General features: G+C 37.9%; 1 protein-coding gene across 4 annotated transcripts in view; it reads left to right on the forward strand.

Annotated features, from left to right (window-relative positions):
- The window catches only part of LNPEP (leucyl and cystinyl aminopeptidase), a 60,946-nt gene that overhangs the window by 28,928 nt on the left and 5,480 nt on the right, over positions 1 to 26,538 (forward strand). For all 4 annotated transcript variants that reach the window (XM_085213151.1, XM_085213153.1, XM_085213154.1 and 1 more), the window contains exons 4-17: positions 3,142 to 3,273; positions 5,200 to 5,320; positions 5,900 to 6,054; positions 6,260 to 6,373; positions 8,401 to 8,532; positions 10,531 to 10,662; positions 14,112 to 14,272; positions 17,007 to 17,095; positions 19,312 to 19,492; positions 20,236 to 20,392; positions 21,347 to 21,531; positions 22,110 to 22,271; positions 23,017 to 23,157; positions 25,088 to 25,169. In XM_085213151.1, coding sequence (XP_085069277.1) covers positions 3,142 to 3,273; positions 5,200 to 5,320; positions 5,900 to 6,054; positions 6,260 to 6,373; positions 8,401 to 8,532; positions 10,531 to 10,662; positions 14,112 to 14,272; positions 17,007 to 17,095; positions 19,312 to 19,492; positions 20,236 to 20,392; positions 21,347 to 21,531; positions 22,110 to 22,271; positions 23,017 to 23,157; positions 25,088 to 25,169 — 1,944 coding nt within the window. The remainder of the gene's footprint in view (positions 1 to 3,141; positions 3,274 to 5,199; positions 5,321 to 5,899; positions 6,055 to 6,259; positions 6,374 to 8,400; positions 8,533 to 10,530; positions 10,663 to 14,111; positions 14,273 to 17,006; positions 17,096 to 19,311; positions 19,493 to 20,235; positions 20,393 to 21,346; positions 21,532 to 22,109; positions 22,272 to 23,016; positions 23,158 to 25,087; positions 25,170 to 26,538) is intronic.

Here is a 26,538-nt window from a genome sequence, read left to right on the forward strand (position 1 = left end):
AGCAAGGGGAGGCTTGAACAGAGGCTCAGCTCCAGAATTCAAATCAGAATCTGGAACTTCTCCAACTAGATCCCTTCAGTTAAAATTTTGTATAAGCATATCATTTTACATGAGCATATCTGTATTTTTTGGTGATGATTTATGCCATTGAGCGTTTGAAGAAAGCTTTATAGGGGTGTAATTCATTCAGACAGCCTATCAAGACTGACATTACCTAGCATGTCTCAGAATGAAGTTGCCTCTCATCAAAAACATTATCATCATTTATCACTCAGTAGAAACTCATTGATATTGACATTAATCTTAGCAGTAATTAAAAAAAATTACACCCTTGATGTTGATGAAACCTACATGTACGCTGCGCAGTTTAGTTTTCTGAAGACTATCAAAGGCTCAGGTGCCGATTTAGCTACTCCTTTGTTGAAAACCAAACTCATAATTATGCCTTTGCGAAATATTATCTTGCTCATATTGGGTGAATGTTTATTTTCATTGGTATGTGGTGATTCTCAACCTTCTCTTTAATGGGATTGCAAGCACTTTGGTTTATATCAGGCTGAAGAATAGTTCATTGGCTGTTCTCTTCTTCATTGAAAAATTCAGTGTGCAGACTCTTCTGGACAATTTTCACATTTGATGTAGTCAAGAAAGGATGCTTCTCTCTTTTACTCTGCTAGTATTGGACAAGTGGCTAAGGCTACTTTCATAAACAGCTTCTGTAATTTTTCATTTGGGAACAGTAAAGTATTGTTTCCTGTTATTGCTTGTGTGTAGCAGATTTGCCAAGCAAACTGTGAATGGTTTTTAAAAGTTTATCATATTCTTACGCATACCTTTCACAGTTCATGAGTATTCTAAAAGACACACTTGCCCCCAAAATAGTTTGCAGCTTTTCTACTGCACCACACTACTATAGGATGTTTACTTTGCCCTATTTCGAGTATATTCTGACTTGCTCATTTCTGATTGACATGATAGAGAGGATGAGAATGGTTTCAGAACAGAGCAAAATATCTTGAGCTGGAGGAGACCCACTAGTCCTTCTCATGGCCCCATACAGAATCACCCGGAATTCAAACCCTGTGTCTGAGCCATGGAAGTGTGAGAAATGTGACTCTCTACCCTTTCTACTTGCAGTGAAAAATAGTTTGATGTTGTGTATTCGTATTATCATAAGCAGTAATTTTGTAGATTTTCCAGATTGGTCACCTGTATGGCAAAAGAAGTTCTTGAAAGTGCCTTTGAGTGGGATGCAGGCACTACCGAGCAGTAATGCGTAATAAAGAAGGAAAATTGGTTAGCCACTTCTGATGTCTGGCAATGGCTCAAGGGGTACATTCTCCGTCCGGAGAGATGCTGCATCCTCCACTGCTAAAGCTTAAATGAGGATGAGAAAGGGGTGGGTACAGAATTCTGATCACCAAGGTGCATTGCTTGCATCTGAGTTCCCTAGGTTAGACATGCCTTCTCACCTGATGCTCAAGCACTGGTTCAGGCTATGTCTTGGCAATTCCACTGCAGTCACCTTAACTATAGGCTTAGCTGTTCCTATACTAGATAGAAAACATGCATGTCTTTCCTTGTTTCTGTCACTGTGGTCTGCGTAGAATCATTTCTCAAGTAACTTGATAACAATCCTGCCATCAAATTTCCATTTAAATGACATGATGTCTCTCTGTCATCTCCTTGGGATTTTGAATCTTGCACCTGTTTGTCATATCATTTGAATTGCCTTCTGCTATCTTAGATACTAATCTCTTCTGCTTAGCTATCTCTGTGTGCCATAGGCAAAAGATCCTGTCATCCACACTCATTTGCTGTTATTTTATATCCAAGAGTGCAGTTTTTAAATAGATTTGGAAATGGTCCCTGTAGATTTTGTAATTTGTCAAAACAACTTGGTCTCCTGTGCTTGTGAATAAGAGTAAAATCATGAAATCATAGAATATTTTTTTGACTGAACAAAATAAAGGAATTAGATTTGAGAGTTTCAATGGAAAAATAAGTTATCTGATGTATTCCCAGTATCAACAAGTTCTCCTTAGCAGTATCAACTTTTATACGCAAAATTTTTTACTGGCGTGGCTTATTTCATATTTTTCTTGTCCAAAGTGTTCTAGCACGTGCCAAATTCTTGAATTTTAGATTTATCTTGTCTTAGGTATTCTGTTAGGTAGGGTTGGCTCCCAGTGCAGTGCTATAGGCTAGTGACTTAGCTCTTGCACACAGAACGAAATGTGGATTAAGGGATCATGTTGCATAAGCTGTGTTGCATTGATGAGATCATTACTAGGATAGGCTTACTTCTGAAAATAAGCACTTAAGCAAACCTTTGTTAAGAAAAAGAAATACAGATTGTTGTAGAGTAACGGAGGGAGCTAATATCAGAGCTTTTATTTTATCTGGGAGAATGTTGAAGGATGAGCCTCATCATTTTCTGTAAATATCTGCGTGAGCAGTTAAGTGTTAGGCCATTGTTCATATTTCAAATGAGTTTGAAATAATTCTGTCTAAATCTAGAGGACTTTTTTTTTTAATGTTGATTGTTTCTGGAAACAAAGGTACTTAGGAAGTTTCAGAAGGCAAGTGTTCTTCACTTTTTCAAATGAAATCTCTTCCAGTTTGTGGGTGAAAAGGCTAAAGGGGAATCATTCTGTTTTATTTCTTTGGTTTTAATAGTGAATGTGTCTACTTACCTAATTTTGAGGGGATTCATAGGAAGAGATAAATATTTAATTCATGCAGTGCCTGTATTTTAGCAGGCTATACTGAACAGTGTCTCCAGCCTAAAGCTCTTCTGGATTAATACTAATCTTTCTGTTGAATTAGGAGCTTAAACTTAGGGGCTTTGTGTGAACTAAATGAGATACAGGGTGTCTCCAGCAAGGCTGTCTGGTAATACTTCATATTAAAAGCTTATTAAGTAATTTGGGGGTATGTAGACTGAAAATGTTCCATGCTTCTCATGCTTTGTTACACCATGAGAAGGGCATAGGCCTTATCTGTTCCAATGAAACATAAACTAAAATATAAATATATGCTATAAGTATGCTTATGAACTGTTCTTAGCCACCTGAAAGTAAGTCTTTTATTTATTTTAGTGTTCGTTTTTTTGTGTTAATTTTTTTCTTTAATTTGCAGAAAGCCACTACTCCTGTGACAAAGGGAATTGTTCAAGATGAATTTTTTGTGAGTTTGAAGATGAGCACCTACCTGGTAGCCTTTGTTGTTGCAGACTTGAAAAACATCAGTATGGAAACTAATGGGAGTCTGGTACGTTTACTCTGTTTTTAAGTCGCCCTTTACTTTCTCCCTGTCCATCCAAATAAAACGATAACAGATGGAAAAATCAGTGAGCAAACAAACTTTCCACAATACTGAGTGACTCCCCCATTTATTTATTTATTTGGTTTCATTGTGCTTATCATGGGTGGTAGACAGTGACCATATGCTGCAGATTGAACTGATTTCTGGGCTTATGTCAGATTAAGAAGACGCCTACAGCATGGATCTCAACATAATAGCAGCAGATACTCAGAAAATGTAAAACTCCTTGAAGCTTTAGATGTTTAGTTTTAATGCTTGATCAATGAAAGATTCATGTCATACAACTATGAGTTGTTTGGAGGATGAAGAGGAACAGTACAGTTTCTAAAGGAAGCCTGCATGCTATTTGCTCTTTGTGGATATAGCCTAAGATCACTGAGCAGTTTCTACAGTGTGCAATTTAAGTAACTAAATAAAGAACATGATAGTTCTAGGAAATGTTCCTTAGTTACTCCAGGGATTTCATGTAAGCAGTAATTTTCATGACTGTAGCAGGAGCTGCCCATTTGTGGTCAACTGTTGGAAGTGTCAGCACCTACTTAGTGCTGAGAAGGAGCAGCGTCACATAGGGAGCAATAGCCTCGTAGTGGGATAAAAAGCCCTTTTAAAAAGCAGTACTAAGAATTGTTACCTTGTATGCCAGTGAAGCAACGTCATGATACGTGTTTCTCTAATATACAGATGTAAAATGTGCTGTTCCATAGGATTTCATTCTAATTTGGACAAGTATTTCTAACTATATCTGAATAGGACAGACTTCATTTGATCTAGCTTGAAAAGTTTCTCTTTTTTTTTTTACTTGTGACTTCTGTTCAGCTCTGTGGTTGAAATTTGTTTTGGCAAGTGTAACCAGTTCTTTACTAGAGAGGAAGGAAGTTGGTCACTACACTCAATGTTTCATGTTTGCAGAGAGCCTGAAACAACTGTGTGTGGTATGCTTTCCTTTTTTTATAATAGATTTTAGATAGATTATCAATATTTTAGAAGTGTTTTATGATAGGCAAAGCACGTGGAGAGGAGAAACAATGTATGATATATTCTGGCAGAGGGAGGGTGATTCTTCTGTGTGTTTATTTTTATTCTGGCCAAGCAAGATTTAGCTAAGCTAAGGAAGTCTAGCAGAGCCTTAGAAAACACCAAGTTTAGCAATATATAGTACTTACCAGCTTAATGAGGGAAAGCATAAAAATGATAATATCAGGTCAGGCTAGAGTGCAGCTTGTGGGTTGTTCTATTGGCAAGATTGGAGACTGTAAGAAGGAAAACTACTCTCAACACCTTTTGTGCTTTTTTTATGCAAGGGCATCCTAATCCAGGATTAATCTGTATCCTAATGAAAGTTCTTTTTTTGATAGAGCCACTTCGACATGAATGGGAAACTGTAACCAACCAATTTTTGTGAATGTTTTTTGCACTGTATCGAAAGTAGTCATACATGAGATATGGCATTGGATGAATTTTGTGCCAGTTATTATCTATTGAGAAAATTTCTTGCAGATGATTCTAGTGTTTTCATACTGATAACCTAACTTACAGATTCATTGAAGTATGCAAGGGGAATCAGTCAATGGAGAGAATAAAAGGGGAAAATGGATCAATTTCTGTTTGTACAGACTCTTCCTGAGTATCTTCCTTAAAAGTGTCAGCCTTGAATTGTTCTTGTATACACATCAGTCAGTTGGATGGTCTGTATATTTTGACTAGTGAATAAACTCTAGCAAAGAAATCTGATCTTTAAGCACAGCTTTATAACCACTTATTGTAACTTGCATCTGTTGTATCTATTTCAGAAAGTTCTGATCACTTGAATTTATGTAAATTTCTTTATAGCTGTTAAGTTTCAAAATCTTTACTCTTGTCTGTTTGGTTTAGGTATCTGTCCATGCCATCCCGCAGCATATAAACCAAGTGGAGTATGCTCTAAACACAACTGTGAAACTTCTAGAATTTTATGAAAAGTACTTTTTAATAAATTACCCTCTTGAAAAATTAGGTAAGTTCTTTTGAACTTTTTCAAGCATAAAAAGAAACCCTTATCAATTCTGAAAAATGAAGGAGAACATTAATTCCTCTCAAATATCTTTATTTTTCCTTTTAAAAAAATATTATAAAATATCTCTGAAATAAGGTTGCTTAAAAATTAATATGGTTTACAGAGTGCAAACATTAACTGAATTGCAAGCCAGAAAATTTGTAATCTTTTGACACTGGGTTACTTAGAGTTTTGTGTGACATGAAAGAAGTAATTCATTGTACTGAACTTTGATAAGAAAATGGAAAATTCTCAGTTTGAATCATGTTGCCTTCAGAAGTGTCAGCTGTGTTTCCTGTTTGCTTGTTTGCATACAGTATCTATAGGCAGTGTCTGTGTAGTGCTTTAAGTTGTTTACTGCTGAAGAAACGTGGCTATAAATCATAGGGCCTCTGGTCTTGAAATGCCAGCGCATGCTTACACCGCAGAATTTAAATAATGACTTTTTTTTATGGATTATGAAGTAGGATAGACAGACTTGAAATAGAGAGCTGCTTTAACTCTATCTGTTTTCAACATTTTCTTTCAAATCTTTTCCAGATCTCGTAGCAATTCCTGATTTTCAGTCTGGTGCAATGGAAAACTGGGGCTTGATCACCTTCCGCGAAACAACACTCTTGTTTGACAGTAATGCTTCTTCTGCAAGAGATAAAAAGCTAATTACTGCAGTGATAGCTCATGAGCTTGCTCATCAGGTAGATTTCAGAGGTCATTGTTTTGGTGTGGTGTGATTTTCTAGTGGTATACAGTGGAGGTATACTTACAGAGTTGTTCATGCAAAAGCACTACTGATATTGTGAAGAAACTTTTGCCACAAAATAAAGTTGAGGATGGGTGGAATGTCACTATACTCATTGGATTTTATTTCAGAAAAATAATTATGCTATTAATCTTTCATAGTGGTTTGGCAATCTAGTAACTATGGAGTGGTGGAATGATCTCTGGCTGAATGAAGGATTTGCCACTTTCATGGAGTACTTCGCGATGGAGGAGATTTTTCCAGAATTACATTCGGTAAGTACTTTCTGTAACTACGCTTACTACACCTTTAGTAAGATCTATATTTTTCATGCTGACTGTAAAGGACTGATAATTTGAAGTTCACTTTGAGCACCACTTGTATCTACAGTTTCACACTGTATTCCATTATATAGATATGTCTTTTGCTTTTGTCTTTCTTTTTGCTATGTGGGTCTTTTTTATTTTGGTACTAGTGTACCTGTGTTATATGTAGGTTAAAAGTGTTCTGCAAAATATCAGCTGTCAAAGGGAGTAGATGTGTATACACCTCAAATACTGAAGGTACATTGTTGGCTGGTATTGTCTTTCTCCACGGGCCTTGGCAGCTCTGGAGCTTTTGGTTATTAAGTATGCCTAGCATAGGTCCTGTCATACTATCATTATGGTAATTGCTTATGTCTGAATTAGTTTGGGATTCACAAATCAGAGGATCTGGTTTAAATATATGTTGTGGCCCCACCCAGTGGATTCAGGTAGCATTGCATTACACCAGTAGTACAGAGCACTGCTCCCACAGGTGTTTCTCTTCACGCGCATGGCCAAAGGAGGAGGAATCTTTTTGGTGTAATAACCTGATGATGATTTAGCAACTTGCTCAGGAACTGACATAATTTCTGAGGCTCTGGAAAACATGAGGGATTTATTATTTCCTCACCGAGGAGACGATAGAAGCTACCTCACTAGAGCATTCCTGGTACTGAATGCAGGCAGAAAAATGAAGACTGATGGAACTACATCAAGGGGCCAGTGGAGAAACTCTTCATCCTGGGCAAGGGTATTTCAGAGGCGAGAAGATATTAGGGCTCCAGATTTCACTTCCAGGAGTGCTTTTGTAATTTGCATTAGTCACAGGATTAAAAACCTGTCTGGTACAGATTGTTTCCTGCTTGTAGGGTTGTGTCCTTGTCAGTATCCTGTAACTGGGCGTGAGTTCTGTGTACTTACTTTACCATTATTAGTGCATTAAGAAGCTTGAGTTCCTAACTTGGTTCAGTAGATTTATGTTTTGGAACTCAGTGTTTAATTTTTTTTTTATTTGACCTAGCTTGGTTGTTGTGTTTGATGACCACCAGAAGTATGTTTCTAAAGCCATTCTGGTTTTGGGGCATGTAAGTTTTGAAAGGAGGGCTAAAAAAGTCTAGGCTACTGTTTTAACAGGATCACATTTACTGTTGGAGTAGTTTTTTCTGAGAGGTGCCTGACAGGTTGCCTTCGCCCACATTATTCCACCACTTGCTGGTGCGAAAAAAGTGTTTTATTGAACACAAAAAATCACTCCAAATTTTCCACTCAAAGAGAATAGCTTTAAGTGTTCAACCATAAAGGATATCTTGATTATCTCACTATACAGGTCTTTTCTGTTCTTCCAGAAAACCGTTAAGATCTACTCCTTCTATACAGAAACTGTACAGACAGTAGTTTGGTGAAGTCGCAAAGAAATGAAATGGACAAATACGAATGCAGTCAGCTTCTTGAAAAGTAGTTAGCTTTTGGGGTTGTTCCATTATGTTAACAATGTATTAAATTCAAATATCCTTCATCTAGAAGGAAAGAAGGAGGACACTTTGGTACTAGGATCCTGTGGTAAGATCATCATTGTTATTCATAATTTTGTTGGACTTCAGACTTTTAACATTAAAATCTTCTACAGAAATCATATTTTTCTATTTTCTTTTCTGTAAATGAACTGAAAATGTTGAGCTAAATCTGAGATTGAGCACATAATTATTTGTTTGCTTAGGTAGGTTTGTTTTCAGTAGTGCTGGATATACATTACTGAGATGAGTGCTTACGGGTCTGGATGATGATTAAATGGTGGAGGTAGATTTTTCTGCTGAAAGATGTCAGGAAAAGCGCAGATTTCATGAATGCAGATTCTGACACATTTTTTATTATTTCCACTGACAGAAAGGCGAGCAGTGCTGTATCAGACTGTGGGAAGACTGAGGCAAAGATGAGTTTTGCTATTCTACTTGTGTATGTTCCATCTTCTCAGACACTAAAAAAAGTTCATCTTCTAGGATGAAGATTTCCTAAATCTAATATTCAAGGCTATGATGAAGGATTCCTTGAATTCTTCACATCCAGTCTCTTCTGCTGTCCAGTCATCAGAGCAAATCGAAGAAATGTTTGATGCACTCTCTTACATCAAGGTAATATAAAAAAAAATGTAGAAATACTTAGAAAGTGATGTATTAGCTATTGTAAACATGAATATAGGATTATGTGTAAGTAGACATGTACAGGCAGTCATTTGGGGCTACCTCTGGTACCTTTCAGTGATGTTTATGAGCAGCTAGCTTTCAATGAGGGGAAAAAAAGAGAATTTTTGTGCTTACTCAACATGCTTCTGTATCATGCTTGTTTCAGTACAAAGTTAAGTTATGAAGATGTAAGAAGGGACCTAGTAGTTAAGACAAATAACCAGCTGCACATATATTCTGTTTCTGATAGCAAGCATTTAGAAAAGAGTGAGAAAAAGGCACCTATGTTTCCTTTCTTATACAGCTTGCTTTTTAAAATCAGTATTTTAGGGACTTGCAGAACGGGAGACTTGAATTTATGTCGTATCCTGTTTTTCTTCAACTAGATTATATCCATTTCTAATTTGTAGTGAGAAATATGTGAGAAGTTTTTCCTTTTCCCTTTTTCTCTTTTCCCTTTCCTTTTCCTTTTTTAAAAGCTTCACAGTGCCTTACTTGGAGAGAGCAAATACCTTTCTTTGTTGAATTTTTTTACTTACTATGTCTTAGCTATCTTAGGTTTTATGTATTGTATCCCTTATACTAGTATTTCAGGTGGAAAGCTTAATATCTCTTTTGGATTAGCTGTTATTTTTTCAGCACCATGTATCTGTACGTGCTTGTACTTTTTTGTCTAGTAAGAAACCAGGGAACACTGGAATACAGTCTTTGTATTCCAGTGCTCTTGGTCCTGGGCCTTACTTTGCTAATGCTCTTGGCACTTGGAATGGGAAGACATTTGCAGTGTTACAGTTTCCAGCCTTATGGATGTGGCTGTTACTGTGTTACACAAGTTGCTTTGTTTTACTGTATTGCTATCCTACGTCCTGACATAGATGTATTTTATTGTTTGAATAGAAATTGATGTGCAAAATTATTTCAGCCTGGTTGTTTTGCAGACTATCAGTAATGTATCAGTGGAACAACAGTCCACTTACTACAACAGCAGTCTTGGAACTGTTTGACAATACAAAGAAGTAGAACTTAAGTATGGATTTTTACTAGAGACAAAATAATGATTTTCTGTTTTCAAAACTGGTAGTGAGGGGTATTCCTACAGTTCAGTGAATAATTAGATCAACAGAGTTCAGCAACCTTCACGTTCAGGCAAGATATTACTTGAATTCCCAGACTAGAATTTAGAGTGTGAGAAAACTATACATGTTCTCATGAAAATCGTCTTTTTAATATTTTTTGATCCTTACTCTAAAATAGTACCAATAGTGCACCGTTACCTTTTCATGATGTATGGCTGCTAATTTACATTTAGCAATCCACTGTGCAAGTCCTCAGGTAATTGTTCACTAGTGGTTGTAATGTGCCTAAAATAACAAAAAATGCCTTTACGTCTGACATTCCTGTCTACTTGGAAACTGGAACTGCTCAGCTCTCAGGGAGCTCTTGATAAGATGAAAATCATACAAATGTTAAACACTGTCTTACGAGTACAGTTCACTACCATGCAGAAGAATATTGGTAATGAAGTATGTCAGCCTGCAGACTTGTCAGTTAGAAAATGATATTTTGTGGATACAGTAAATTGGGGGGGGGAAAGTACTATTACTGTCCTGCTTTGTAACTGTATGTGGAGCCTTTGAGATACACAAAAATAGTTATTTTTCCAAAGTAACTGGGAAAAAATGATATTAGACATTTTTGTGACTGTATATGAAGTTTATGAAGTATTTGAAAATATTATTCCAAAGTAGCTGTGTGCTAAGATAATTATTCTGATGATAAAATAAATTTTGGGATTAAATGAAAAATAAAAGTTGGGATAAAACTTGCCATTTTCTGGTTTTTTTTTTTTTGTGTGCTATGGATGAGCTATTGTGTGCATATTCTTCAATGAGTTTTGTAACTGTAATTTACCTTTTTTTTTTTTTTTTTTTTTATTTCTCTCCAAAGGGGGCTTCACTTCTGATGATGCTGAAACATTATCTCACTAAAGATGTTTTTCAAGCTGGTGTTGAGATATATTTGCATAATCACAAGTATGGATCTGCCCAGAGTGATGACTTGTGGGACAGCATGAATGAGGTACTCATCTTTATTACTATGCTTTTGTGTTTTGTTTTTCACTTCTCAGATTGCATTGTGTATTTTGGGTTATATATTTGTTTATGAAAGAAATAAGACAATATGCTGCAAATAAATACTCTTGCTTATCATAGTTCAGTCTGGTGGTGCTTCTGGTTGAGGCTTTGTCCAAATGCGCTCCCCTGCTCACTGGTGGGCTGGGATGCTGGGCCCAGCAATGAGCTATGAGTGATGCACGAGGAATTCCCACTGCAAGTTTTGCTTGTGCTTACACAGTTCAACTCCTTCCTGCCTCACAGCACTTTGTGGGTGTATGGGAACTGCTGAATCATGGCCTGAACCTCTGATTGTTCACCTGAGGTGAGCAACGAGTCAGCCACGGGAGCACAGGTGAAGGCAATTCACCTGTGCTGCCAGAAGGGGTGGAGCCTGGCTCCACCTGTCCTAGACTCAGTTAAAAGCTGTCTACCAGTGGGGAAGGATCTTTTCTGGAGATCCACTCTGCTGGAGTTTCATAAGTGAGCCCAGGATATGGGTAAGCTTTAAGCTTTCTATCTATTCTCTTTTTGTTATTATAATCTGCTTTGCTTAACTCTCTTGTTTATCTTGTAATTATAACATCTTAATATTCATTGATTATACAGTGGGTTAGAGCCACTGTCCGCAGAGGCCTTTCTTGTCCACTTCCCAGAAGCACAGAGGGAGGCTGTGCTCGCACACAGTCTAATACCAGATCAAGAGATGCAGCACACTCTGGTCATATAAATAGAAGGCGCTGTAGCTTTTAGGACTCCATTTACTGGTATCCCAGAAGGGTGCTGTGTGTATGCACTACCATGTCCACCCTATAAAAAACTCAGTATCATGTAAATATATATATACACTCTCTCTAGAGTTACACTGTTAGTGTATTATAGCCAGACTAAAATTAGTCATCTTAAATGCAGGACAAAACTTTTCTTTCATAAAGGAGCTGAATCCTAAGTCTGTCTGTAAATATTTGCATCTTGGAATGCTCTGTTCTGGTTTAACTTTACATTGGTGGCAATGTCTGTTTCTGCAAGCAGAGCTGGGGCTGTAGGAAAGCAGGATTGTTGGGTAGCCATTCTGCCACTCTGGAACTGGAGGGCAGGAAGGTGGCTATGCTTAGTGAGGGAGAGAGGGCCTGATGAAGGAGAGAAAATGCTGATTTACAGCAGCAAAAGAAGGGATCCCAACAGGAGTAAGCTGCTGGACATTTTGGCTTCAAGATGCTCAATTATAGGAAGAGAACAGAGCTCTCTAGGAGTTTCTGTTACGCTTGGTGGAAAATGCAGCCTCCAACCAACACTCCTCAGTCATGCGTTTGTAGAGAGTGCCCTATGAGGTGGGCAATAATACCTACGGCATGGAGTGACCCCGACAGATGCTTTGCATCTGATCTGCGTGAGGCAGGGCTTCACTGTTTTTCCAACATGGAAGAGGGGCCGCTCTCAAGATGGTAGATTTCTCTCCTAGTCTGTATCCGTGCCTCCAAAAATAACTCAGTTTTAGTTAACTCAGCATTTGTCTTTGGGACAACTTTAGCTTTTCTGTGAACTCAGTAGGCCTCATTCTTCAGTCTGTTGAAACTCAGTCATCATCTTTAAGAGTCAAAACTAATTATTAACAATGCTGGGATTGCTTTATCTGCCACTATTAATATTGTTAAGTAAATTGTCTCCAACCAACTTAGTAACATCTAACCTCAGAACTCAAGAGTGTATTTCTTACTTAAATGATAAACAAACCTTTCTATCTGGGGCTTATTTAATAGTTACAAGTTCCTACTGATAGCTTTATCTGACAGAAGGTGCCTTCCTGTGATGTGCTTATAGTGGGGTATTTTACAATTTTTTTTTTTTGTAAGTATGTTTTAATACTTTTGTGTTTTGACTTAGCCTGCATTTCATGTGCACTCACTTATTTGTCTCTTTTTGGAAGGCTCAGTGCTTAGCTTGACTAGTCCAGTATTGCAGTGAGTTTGTTTACAGCTGGGCCTTTTATCTGTTGCTTCCCTGAGAAGTACCAACTTTGAATTTACTGAAATATACTATCTCTATTCATTTTCCATTGTTACAATGTTCTATTTCTCTTCGTATTTTTCTTTTTGCACCTCAAATTGTGATTTTCTCTTTTTTAGATAGTCTTTCAGATTCTCTGCTATTTGTACTCAGTTGGATAACAGAAAAATCTAGACATGCTAGATCTCTCATTTCTTACTCCAATGGGCTGAGGTTGAAAGGGGGCTCTGGGTTCATCTGCTCCTCCCTCTAGCAACCTAGAGCAGATTGCCCAGGACCATGTCTAGGTGGCTTTTGAAGATCTCCAAGTAGAAGATCCAACCACCTCTCTGGGCAACCTCTGCCTGTGCTGTGCCACCTGCACAGTGTGGAAGTTATGCTCGGTGTTCAGATCAAAGCTCCTGTGTGCCAGTTTGTACCCACTGCCTTCTGTGCTGGCTCTGGGCTCCACAGAAAAGAGCCTGGCTTTGTCATCTTTACACTCTCCCTTCAAGTATTTATAGACATCGAGGCTCCTTCTCAGCCTCCTCTTTTCCAGCTTATAACAGGAAAATGCTGAATGTTGGTGTGAATAGACAACTTGAATCCATAAGGCGAGGCACTAAGATGCTGATGAGGGTACCCAGACAAAGACTCACAACATGAGTTGATGAAAGGTGTATGATGCTTCCATAATGGTACATTAATTTTCTTACGTTCCTCTTAGCTCCACTTAAAATGTACTGTTGTAAGTTAGAGGTCGTATTGTCTTTTTTGTGTTGGACGATCATTTTTGCTAGTAGAGAGGCAGCAGTATGTAGACATTATAAAGTATTTGTCCTGCGGAGGTGATGTTACAGTTAGAAACAGATGCTGAAAATTTGGAGTAGGTTAGGGGGTAGGCTATACAAAAGCTGGGAAAGTGGCATACTAGTGGGGAAAAAAAAAAAAAATTCCTACAAGAGAATGCTTAGTATAAAGGAGGACTTTATCATTTTGTAATACAAATTATCACATTAATTCAATTTCTAATATTCATTTCAGAATTTTGAAAAGGTTTTTAGTCTGAAACATGCACAGAACACTGTAATATCAATTACAGTGTCAGGGTAAGTGGGGACAGCAAGTAAGGTCTGGGGGACTTCCATAACTTTCTTTTCTGTGATGTTCTTGTCTCTATTTTCTCAGCATACCAGTTTATCTATATGAAGATTCCAATTTCTCTTTTCCCTATTTGCTTAGGGTTTATTCTACTTCAGAAAATAAAATACATTTTTTCCCCTAGATTGTTGCTTGTGTTATTTACACACTCAGTGTCAAAGCACTATAGAGTAGTGCAACTTGTTAAGTTAAACAGAGAGGTTTGACAACTTATATTCCTGTTTTGCCATGTTCTTGTTATATTATGTTTTTTTTTTTTTTTTTAAGATCACCAATGGAACACTAGATGTAAAAAAGTTAATGAAAACTTGGATTCTGCATAAAGGATTTCCTTTAGTGACTGTTAACCGAAAAGGAAAGATCATCTCATTACATCAGGAAAAATTTTCATATCGTGTGGAATCAGACAATTGGACAGCAGACACGAGGTAATTACCTTCTTACTTCTTTCTATCCATTAAAATCTATTTGCAGATATTTTTCTTCTTGTACTTTTTTTATTTATGTTTTTGGGCTCTACGTTTTTACTACTTGAAAAAATAGAACCACAGATTGGTTTGGGTTGGAAGGGACCTTTAGAACACCTAGTTCCAACCCCCTGCTATAGACAGGGACATTTCCCTGCTCAAAACCCCACCCAGCCTGGCTTTGAGCACCTCCCTGGAGGGGCATCTGCAACCTCTCTGGGCAAGCTCTTCCAGTGTCTCACTACCCTCATAGTAAAGAATAATATCCTAATCTCTAGTCTAAATCTGCCCTCTTCCAGATAAAGCCATTTCCCCTTGTCCTGTCACTACATACTCTTATAAAGAGTCCATCCCCAGCTTTCCTGTAGGCTCCCTTCAGGTACTGAAGGGCCGTTCTAAGGTTGCCCTGGAGCCTTCTCCGGGCTGAAGAGCTCCAACTTCTCAGCCTTTCCTCATAGGGGAGATGCGCCAGCCCTATGATCATCTTTGAGGCATTCTTCTGGACTTTTCTCCAACAGCTTGAGTCCTTGTGTTGAGGGCCTGTCAATGGTTTATGGGCTGATTTGGCCCTGTTCTGTGACAGGGTGGAGGGATAAGGGAAAAAGAGTAGAGAGGTGGGCCCAAAACAAAACAGCAGCAATGATCTGAGGAGAAACAAACTAATTTACTAAATAAGATATCAAAATGCAAGATAGCTCACTATAATAGAATATAATACTACATAATTAAAAATTGAAGCTAATAAATCAAATTAAATGAGAGAAAGAGTGTTTAAAAACAAAAAACAAAAAACAAACAAACAAAAAAAACAATTGAAAAGCCTTATACTAATGCTGAAGCAGAGCATGCGGTTGGGACGAGCAGCAGGGAGGAGAGCCTGACAATTGAAAAGGGAAAAATGGACATCAGGTGACCTTGCCAGGGGTTATATCTCCTCTCTGAACACAAAGTCCTCTGGGGTATGTAGGTCTTCTCTTCTGGGACAGATACCCAGAACTGCAGCATTAACTCTTTAACTCCCAGTGCACTACATGGTGTTATGATGTGGAATACCAATCACGGTAACCATTCCTGCTTTCACTCCCTGCAGACTTTCTTTTTGTGCCGAAGTCCAGGAGCTCCTTGTTGATCCATGGAGGCCTCCTGGCATTTTTACAGTAATAATAACATAATAATAACAATTATACAATTATTAATGAGATAATAAGATAATTTAGGATAGAATCTAATATCTGCACTGGAAAAATAATTGGTGAGCTATGCCTCTCTGTTAATATTCTGTAGCTTCCTATGTAAGCTGCTGCTTGTTTTCTGAAGCTTTTAAGCGTGACTTGATGAGTTGTGATAAATGGTAGAATGCACTGCTCAGTTTGATATCCAAAGCTTAACTTCACAGGTAAAGATATCTTTCAGGAGGTTATGTGTGCTTAATGAGAAATTGAAAAAGGCTGCATTGCAGAAGTCTCTACGTGTTGCTGATTTCCCTTTCTTTAGAGATGTAGAGCTACTTTTCCTTTCTGTCAGCGTTCATTGTGCATCTTGTGCCTTGTTACAATAAAGTATAAAACCAGAATCAAAGCTTCCTTGGCTTTAAAATTTTTAAGATGGCGCTAGTGCTTGACAGCAAATGGCTGAATAGATTACAGGCAATTTTAATTGTACCAAAAAATAAAAGGAAGTACATAAGTTCTGAAGAAGCAAAGGTGAGGCTGTTGTTAATTGTAAAAGTGAATTTATTGCAAACGTGTCTTATGTTGTGAAACTTAACTTTATTTTGTAGCAAAATGAAGTATCATAAGCTAGAATCCTTTTAGAGATTTTGGTGATTTTATGCAGTTACGTGAAGTCTTATTAATAAGAACTAAGTCCTTTGCATCTTCCACAATCAAACCCATGTAAGAAATTTGTCTCTTGAGATGCTGAAAGTTACAGGGCTGTGTTTTGTATTTTTGGAGAGGAAGAAGGAAAACAGTTTATGGTTGGAAGGGAAGGATTGTTAGGCTTAATTGTCATTCTGCATCTGGCAGATAGCAGTTTGGTAAGTGCATAGAAAGTTTTTGATGAGTACTCCATGTGAGTCATTCATGGAAGGGCCCTTTGTCAAACTAGAATGCATATCTTCAATTTGTTTTATCTCACTTAAAGTTACATTTTCTCTGAATAAACAAGTCCCAATTATCTTTATGAAGCAAGTTAGCATTTATTTGTCCAGTTTGCAGTTCACTTGGGTCAGTACTGGTGATGTGCAGTCAGTTATGGTTTCTATTACCATGATTTGAAATCTGAGTCTTGTATTTGAATCAACCTGAATTGTTTTGTTGGGTTTTTTTTGTTGTTTGTTTGTTTTTAATGAAACAGGAAGAGAGAAAACACTAGACTGAACTGAAAATAGTACTGGCTGAATTTCTGATACAGCTGAAGATTTTCTGTCCACATTACTTTGGGCAAGGTACTTAGCATGCTGGAACTAAGAAATAAGTACTAGGAAATCTTCTCAACATGATAGGAATAATAATTTTTTAAAAAGCTACATGTGTTTTCTTCTATCATATTTGGATTATATGAATGTTATTTATAGTTTATTATACAGCATGCCGTGTAATTTTAATGTATTAAGTGCTTAAATTAAAAACCAAAACACAGTAACCTTCAAGACAAATAATAAATTGTGTGTATTATATGCTTCTCTTTGTAGTTATCTCTGGGATATTCCTCTCACCTACATGACTAACAGGTGCAACTTTACCTATTGCATTAATGCATATTTACTGGACCAGAAATCAGGTATGTGACTCAAAACTTTGGAAGTCATTTTAATTTAAGTATTACAGATCACTGACCTTTCTGAGCATAGGATGCAAAGATGAAGACCCATAGAGTACAAAATAATTGCAGAGACCCAGATTAAAGCACAGTGAGTTCTGTCATCAAAGCATGTTGTTAAAGAACTGACAAACAACATGGACAGAAACACAGGTCTGGAATTTGTTAAATCTTGTTCTCTTCTTACCCTAATGCATGCCCAAACTGTCTTGAGGTGCATATCCTTGAGGGAGCGAATACAATTAGAGTTGCTCTGCCAGTGTACTGAAATCTGAAGCAGTTACCTTCACTCAAACATTATTTACTTTGTTTCTTGTTACAAGAATGTATTCCATGTGGAACAGATTAAGTTTTTGAGAAAGCTATTGTAAAACTTGAAACTCTATGATCTTTTCAGATAAATACTCTGCTTTTGTTGCATTAGCTAGTCTGAACCTTAAATTTCATGTCTCTGTGTTGTTTTAATTCAGTCCTGTTATTCTCCGTAGCACGTGAATATTTGCTTACAGTGTTACGTAGTATTGTGCTAAAATCATTTCAGATATCTCCCTCTTTGTTCCACTGACTTCAATAACTTTTTGCATTTTAAGTGACTACTTCTCAATGAAGAAAGGCTTTTTCTTCATTAAATTTCCCATTTACTCTGCAATTACATTTAATTAATAAATCTATCTCCTGCCTCTACTATTTAAAATAAAAATGTAGAAAATAAAAATTAGATGTGTAGAGCTGATCTTGATGTTTGCTGTTTACTGTATTTTACAAATAGAAGTGACTTTAGAAATGGTATAAATACTGCAAATAAGTATATTGTTAGTATCATTCTGATGTTGGCTTTACAAAGTCCTCAATTATTCCTGAACTTTTTAAATTGACCTGGATGTTTAGAAAGAGCCTTTGTGAATTATCAGAATGGAAAAACAAAGTTGTTTAATTGAATGTGAATCTTATTATAATTAATACAAAAGTAGCCTGATTTCGAATGTCCCTGTTGGTGATATCATCTTCATCATACTAGTTATTCATTCACTGTAGAAATTTGGATGTGTAGGGTATAAGACAAGGAGAGGCATATAAAAGAGTTTGGAGTAGAATCTTTACTAAGTTTGAAGGACATTGCATTTGCTCTGCAGATTAAAAATTTGGACAATAATTACAGAATTAAAGAACTTTTTTTCCCGTTCCCCAAAGTTTTTCTTTTTTGTGTCTAGCTGACTTTGAAACTAGATTATGTCCTTTCATCCACCTCAATGTCATCCCTAATTGTCAGTTTATTTGTGTGATGTGTCACTGGTAGTTATGTATGAGAGATTGGGACAGGGTTATTAGAAAGGAGTGCTAGCAGCAAATCTCTCTTAACTAGTAAGGGCTGCAGATGCCAACGGAGACTTAACTGGTTTGGTTGCACAATGTTAAAAGGTTTAAGAGTGGATATGGATTCAATATGAAAGCATTTTATAAATTTACTTATGATTAATTCAAAATTCTTAAAACTTGACTTGTTTCTGTCCTTCCCTACGAACTACCCTTTTAGTTTGAAAGCATGCTATCACTTGTGGAGCTTAGTCCTTCTCCTATCATCTGCTTCTGTTATTTTTTTACTTTGCTGAGAGTAGTTTACTTCTATCAAATTAACTGTAATAATAGAATACGTAATAACTCACAAGCCCTGACTATAGAACAATAGTGTTGATATTACTTACTATCCTATCAAGCCTGAGGCTTGATTTAGCATATTGAAATACTTGTCCTGATCTGAAGAGTGATAGGGTGTGCCCCATTACCTATTACACACATTCATCATGAGTGAAAAGTGTTCCTTCTGTTTCTTTCTGGGTAGGAGAACATCACTTATAAAAATTGTTCACAGTACTATGGCAGTTACGTGCCATGTGGTTTTTCCTTTGTTGTATTTTAGCATGCATAGATGTAGAAGGGGTAGGTTGTTATATTGTTCACTCAGTCAGATGTAGCTTGGAAAGATGAAGAAGTGCAGTCCCATATTTCGGAGCCTTCACTTGGAATATTTTTGCTACCTATTCCCCCTCATAGTAGGGTGTACTAGTGAGTGGAAAATGAATTATTAACTCTCTAGAAATATTACTTCATACATTTGGATTTGAAAGAACAGATGCTATATCTTAGTGTCTGCTGCTAACTGGCTGTCTGTCCATTAGCTGCCATTGAACTTCCAGAAGAGGTGGAATGGATAAAATTCAATGTCGACATGAATGGTTATTACATAGTAAATTATAATGAAGACTGGGAAACACTGATTGATCTATTGAAGAAAAACCACACTGCTTTAAGTGCTAAAGACAGAGCCAATTTGATCAACAATATTTTCAGCCTTGCAAGGTAAGACTTTCGTATTAGAAAACATAATTAACATGAAATTCAGGTTTTTCCAAGTCAAATCAGATCTGGGTTGTGGTGATGGCTGCTCTAAAGAAGTTTTTAATCAGTATTAGTTTCTTAAAAGTGTATACTGTTCACTATTTTTTTTTTAAGTTATTGTTTCATTGATGCTTCCATATTGGCTTGAAATGTCATCTTTTTGTTTTTCATTGTTTTTTCTTTTCTTAGAGCAGCGTCCATTTATTTGCATCCCAGAGGCATACGACTGCTTCCGTTGCTGGAAGACATTATTTTCTTTAGTTGTCTGTTAGTCTGCTGGGTTTTTTTCCTTTTCTGTATTCTGTCAATAAATACTCCTCTATGGAAAAGCAAGGGGTTTGTCTTTCAAGTTTTTACTGGCTGCTCCCCTGCTCTTTCAGTGTTGGCAGTACTTGTAGTGAGGCTGAATGATCTAGAAGACCTCTTGCATAGTACTTTCCTTTAGTTGAGTACCCTCATTTATAATAAATATTTTTGGATGTCATTTTTATACCTTTCTACCTGTTCCAGTTTATGTTAATTGAAGACATTAATGTAAAGTTAGTGTCACTATCTTCTTGCTGATGTTGTAATACATCTAAGGCGTTTATTATTACTCTCTCTATTCATTTATTACTCTGTTAGTGTAATGGAGGTTATTGTAACTTGGGCAGTACTGATTTTATCACTTAAACCATTTCAATGTTCTGTTCATTGACCTGCAGTCTAGGAAAAGAGTCCCTGAAAAAGGCCTTTGAGCTGATCGATTACCTTAAGGAGGAGAGCAGCACTGCACCTCTCACTCAAGCTCTGTTTCAGCTGGGTCTTATTTTCAGCCTTCTAGAGAAAAGGGGTGAACAACAACTGGCAGCACGTGTCATGGTATGTCCTAGTTTTTTGTTAATTGTAGTTTGAAATAATAATTTTTTGTAATGTTTACAATTAAATTAGAGTTGACTGTTGAATTTGTCATTCACTAACTTCATCAAGCTAAACTGGGATTTATTGTGAGTCTTAGCAACTTGTGTAAGGTAGCAATGATCTATTGCAGTGCTAGATTTTCTGTAGTGACATTTTTCCCCCCCTTGTTTTTTGTAGGACTGGTAAGGTAGTGGAATCTGGGAAATTATAATAGGGGCTATGAAGGTTAAAGTAGTGCAGAGTCTATGACAATTTCTAGTACAGAAAGGCTGTTTCCAAAATTTTTGTATCTGGAGATCACAGATCAAGTTGATTGATATAGAAGCTGCAGGGGGGAGGAAAGGTAATGCTATTTTCTGTAAAAATACAAATGTGCAAGTGGTCATCATTCCCTCATTCCAGCTGAGAGATAGGTTAGCATAATGCAGTGCTACAGACAGCAATAAAATGAAGATGATAGATTCAGTTCTTGTTATCTTGTTATCTGCTCTAAAAAAGGCTGTGGTATCTATTAGATGATAATAATTTACATTTGGATATCTCAGCTAATGAGGTATTTGGTGGGGCACCTAGCTAATACTACAAAACTAGAAACATAAAAGGTTGATGCTATAGATGAAGCTTTGTTGTTTGTGAAAACAGTTAAACATACAGAGGCTGTAATTAGTTGAGATCATAATGTGGCTATGAGTTTGAACTGTAGTAACTTGAGGAATAGTCTTCAATTTGCATATGTAACATTAGATGTAGACTGGACTGTGTATGAGATCTATATCATATCTAATGTATTTGAGAAAAACCACTATGCTTAACTTCCACAGTTATAAAACTTTTTTTTCTTTTTCTTAACTGATTTGGTTTGTGGAAAATACTTTGGTAAGAATTAGTTGTTGCTAATAATTTTTCCTCCTTTAGTACAGAATAGAACGCCTCCTTGGAAATAAAATTGATCAACAGCACTGGACAGATGATGGGACATCATCTGAACGAGAACTCCGGTCAGTGCTGCTAACTTTTGCATGCACCCATGATATAAGAAATTGTAGAACAACTGCGTCTGAGATCTTTGATAAGTGGATGAAATCTAATGGAACAATGAGGTACTAAAACCACTGGGCTTTCTCTGCTTTACCTACCTCTTCTTGTTACCCTGCTATCTGAGGGCACTTCATTCTGTCATTTGTTGCTTGTCTAAAAGTAGTTGCAGTTTTAACATGAGTGGAAACTGTGCTAGATTTAAAAATTTTGTCTGCAGTCTTACTGAAGATAACTGCAAAACCATATGCAGATTGCATCCATGTGTGTTTCTTAGGCTGCATACTCATACTTTCTTAGCAGTGTTGAAGTGTACCTTTTTGTCTTGCAGAACTCATTCTACTCTGAGTTTTTGTGCATTTTGTGCCATAGAAAATGACTCTGATTTTTGTACCATTTGCTGTGTTATCATATGGCTCATTCCAAGTGAGTTAAAGTACTAGAATGGCATGAATTCTTGTGTCCAGCAAGCATACAAGTGCTATGGAAATAAACTGCAGAAATGAGAGGGATCTCTTTCAAGCTAATCTGTTCATTTTGTAACTTTTCTTCCTTCTTTTCTCAGATGAGCATTTTTGTCCTCCCTCTTTTTTTTTTTTTTATTTTTTTGTTTGCATGTTTTGTTTTGTTTGTTTCCCTGTAGTCTTCCTAGTGACCTTATGAAAGCCATATTTATAACTGGAGCCAAAACTAATGATGGCTGGGAATTCCTCCTAAAGATGTACTCCTCTTCAGTTCCTGAAGCAGAGAAAAGCAAAATGATTGAAGCTTTGGCCAGCACAGAAGATGTCAGAAAGATGATGTGGTATGAAATACACAATAAGTTCTGCATTGTGTAAATTAAGTGATAAAATCTTTTCTTTTTTGTGCTATCATTGAAAAAAATTCTACATATTAAATAAAATCTAGCTAGATGTTTTCTTTCTCTGTAAAAAGAAGAGCATATTATTCACTTCAAAATAATTTATATGATGGTGTAGGTCAAGGTGAAATATACATAAAGAAAACAATTGAACTCAAAAGCTTTGTAGCAGTAATAAAGGAACTTCAGGTTTTTGTGGTAATGGTAGCACAAATGGCAGATTGTTCTATTTACATCTTATTAACCAAGACAATAACTTTTTGGGTTTTTTTGTTCTTTCTTTGGCCTTACACCATGCTCTCATACCTCGTTAAAGTTTAAATCTCATCATTATGTGAGAGACACACTAAACATGTCCTGGCAGCTGACTCCAGTTGCAACTTTTCTCTTTTAACTTATCAGTGAATTATGTTTTATTTTACAAGTTATGAAAATTTACTTCACCTCAATATCAGTGAAAACTCAGGTACTTGGATTAGAGCTGAGGTCATTCAGTTCATGAAAACGCAAGTGAAATGAATACAGTGCATATAGAATGTAGCATCAGTATGCTGTAGATGCCAGAAATTGCTTGTTATTTTTTCTGTTACATAATCTTGTCCATCTAATTCACAAGTATCTGGAGAACCATGTGAAAATACAAGTAAGATTTCCTTTCTTGTCCCTTTTCATATACTTTGTCTTTTAGGTTAATGCAGAACAGCCTTGAAGGAGAAATCATCAGGACACAGGAGCTTTCACATATCATAGCAACTATTAGCCACAGTTTGCCTGGACACTTGCTGGCCTGGGACTTTGTCAAAGAGAACTGGGAAAAACTTACACGGAAGTAAGGCTTTTGATGCAGCTGAAATGCACAGTCCCAATGGCAAAAGGATCACTCTTATTATGTCCCAGTGAATAAATAGTTTGCTTGATATAAGAATATTTATATTGAAATTTTAATTCCTATTTTAAAATCTGATTTTACGTAAATACTTGGAAAATGTATCTTTTTATCTCACTAGTAGTTGATGGGACTTTAGAGACACCTAGAGCCTATTAGTTATTCTAGAAGGTCTTGATTTGAATTTCTGTTAAAAGCATACCCTCTGTGATGGTTATCTATGTGGTTGGATGGATACCTATGTGATGAAAGACATTCAGAAGTAGACCCAGGGAATTAATTCGTCCTTTATTTATTCCATCTTTCTATAGTAATCTCGAAACTAAAAAAACACCACTTGTTTTAGAAATGTATGTTCTCCATAACTGACCTTAAAGAGTACCCAGCTGGAGAGCTGGTCTGCAAATCTTCCATAAGCTGGCAGTTACATGGAAAACTGTATTTCTGTATTTTAACTGTGATCTGTAACATTTTCGTGTTGCTAAAAGGGCTTATTCCAGATGAAAATTCATGCTTTAGCAAGCAGGATTAATTAATAATCAGTATTACAAAACTACTTGATTCAAAATTAGTTCTGGAGGCGAACTTCACAGAATCACAGAATTGTAGGGGTTGGAAGGGACCTCTAGAGATCATCGAGACCAACCCCCCTGCCAAAGCAGGTTCCCTACACCAGGTCGCACAGGTAGGCGTCCAGGCGAGACTTGAATATCTCCAGAGAAGGAGACTCCACAACCTCCCTGGGCAGCCTGTTCCAGTGCTCCGTCACCCTCACCGTGAAGAAGTTCTTACGCACATTCGTGCGAAACTTCCTATGCTGCAGCTTATGTCCGTTTCCCCTCGTCCTGTCTCCGTGTACCACTGAAAAGAGACTGGCCTCACCGCTATGGCCGCCACACCTCAGATATTTATAAACCTGGATCAGGTCCCCTCTCAGTCTTCTTTTCTCAGAGCTAAACAGACCCAGTTCACTTAGCCTTTCTTCACAGGGGAGATGCTCCAGGCCCTTCACCATCTTTGTGGCCCTCCGCTGGACTCTTTCCAAGAGATCCCTGTCTTTTTTGTACTGGGGAGCCCAGAACTGGACACAGTACTCCAGATGAGGCCTTACCAGGGCAGAGTAGAGGGGGAGGATCACCTCCCTCGACCTGCTGGACACGCTCTTTTTAATGCACCCCAGAATGCCATTGGCCTTTTTGGCCACGAGGGCACACTGCTGGCTCATGGCCAACCTGTCGTCCACCAGGACGCCCAGGTCCCTCTCTGCAGAGCTCCTCTCCAGCAGCTCATCCCCCAGCCTGTATTGGTGCATGCAATGATTCCTCCCTAGGTGTAAGACCCTACACTTGCTTTTGTTGAACCTCATCCGGTTTCTTACTGCCCAGCTCTCCAGCCTGTCCAGGTCTCGCTGAATGGCAGCACAGCCTTCAGGCGTGTCAGTCAATCCTCCCAACTTCGTATCATCAGCAAACTTGCTGAGGGTGGCCACTATCCCCTCATCAAGGTCATTGATGAAGATGTTGAACAAGACCGGACCCAGCACAGACCCCTGGGGGAACTTGATTGTTTTTGAATGTGTACCACAAATACAGATGCTGTTCAATATGTGGTGTCTTCAGCTTTTACTGTTCATAGAAGCTTGAAAAATTTCTATGGCTCTGAAGTTCAGTTTTTAGAGGTTTTAAATGTCCTGAGGATTAGATTTATAAGACTATATCTGTTTTTAAAAAAGTAGCTATGTAAACTTGAATTTAATTGTTTCTAGCGATTTCTAGTGAAACAAACAAATGAAGGAGAATAAGAAGTTTGTGTGCATACACAGAAACTGTATGTTAAAGTGGCTTTTCATTTTTTTTTATTCTTTGTATTTCAGGTTTCACCTAGGCTCATACACTATCCAGAATATCATTAGCTCATCAACTTCCCAGTTTGCAACAAAGGTGCATCTACTTGAGGTTGGTGTCTTAATTAAACAGAAAATAATATTTTTTAGTGCCAGTGCTGTCTTTGGTTATTTGGAGGATGGGGAAAGCATGTGTTATTTACTGTGATTAAGGCCCTTTGCAAGGATATACAGCTATTCCTATCCCCATGTCATACATAACAAACGTATACAGAAACATGCTGAAGATTACATTTTGAATCTGTGACAGAGTTGGCATATAGTCAAGTACAGCTATCTGTTTATATTGCTTTGGTTTCCTGCTTGTTTGAATGCTCTGTCTCCCAAAATAGTGATAAAAAAAAATTTATCATAGATTCATTTGGGTTAGAAGGAACCTTTGAGGGCCATCTAGTTCAGCTCCCCTGCAATGAACAGGGACACCACAGCTGGATCGAACTGTCCAGAGCCTTATCTAGCCTCCCTTTGAAAGTCTCTAGGGACGGGGCATCCACCACAACACTGGGCAGCCTGTTCCAGTGTCTCACCACTCTCAATGTAAAAGACTTTTTCCTTATCACAGAATCACAGAATTGTAGGGGTTGGAAGGGACCTCTAGAGATCATCGAGACCAACCCCCCTGCCAAAGCAGGTTCCCTACACCAGGTCGCACAGGTAGGCGTCCAGGCGAGACTTGAATATCTCCAGAGAAGGAGACTCCACAACCTCCCTGGGCAGCCTGTTCCAGTGCTCCGTCACCCTCACCGTGAAGAAGTTCTTACGCACATTCGTGCGAAACTTCCTATGCTGCAGCTTATGTCCGTTTCCCCTCGTCCTGTCTCCACGTCCCACTGAAAAGAGACTGGCCTCACCGCTATGGCCGCCACACCTCAGATATTTATAAACCTGGATCAGGTCCCCTCTCAGTCGTCTTTTCTCAAGGCTAAACAGACCCAGTTCACTCAGCCTTTCTTCATAGGGGAGATGCTCCAGGCCCTTCACCATCTTTGTGGCCCTCCGCTGGACTCTTTCCAAGAGATCCCTGTCTTTTTTGTACTGGGGAGCCCAGAACTGGACACAGTACTCCAGATGAGGCCTTACCAGGGCAGAGTAGAGGGGGAGGATCACCTCCCTTGACCTGCTGGCCACGCTCTTCTTAATGCACCCCAGAATGCCATTGGCCTTTTTGGCCACGAGGGCACACTGCTGGCTCATGGCCAACCTGTCGTCCACCAGGACGGTTATATCTAACCTAAATCTACCCTCCCTGAGTTTGAAGCCATTTCCCCTTGTTCTGTTGCCACAGACCCTGCTACAGAGTCCGTCCCCTTGTTTCCTGTAGCTTCCCTTTAGATACTGAAAGGCTGCTATCAGATCACTTCACAGCCTTCTCTTCTCCAGGCTGAACAGCCCCAGGTCTCTCAGCCTGTCCTGATAGGAGA

This window comes from Meleagris gallopavo, chromosome Z, assembly GCF_905368555.1.
Source record: "Meleagris gallopavo chromosome Z, MGAL_WU_HG_1.1, whole genome shotgun sequence".
Classification (NCBI taxonomy): Eukaryota; Metazoa; Chordata; class Aves; order Galliformes; family Phasianidae; genus Meleagris; species Meleagris gallopavo.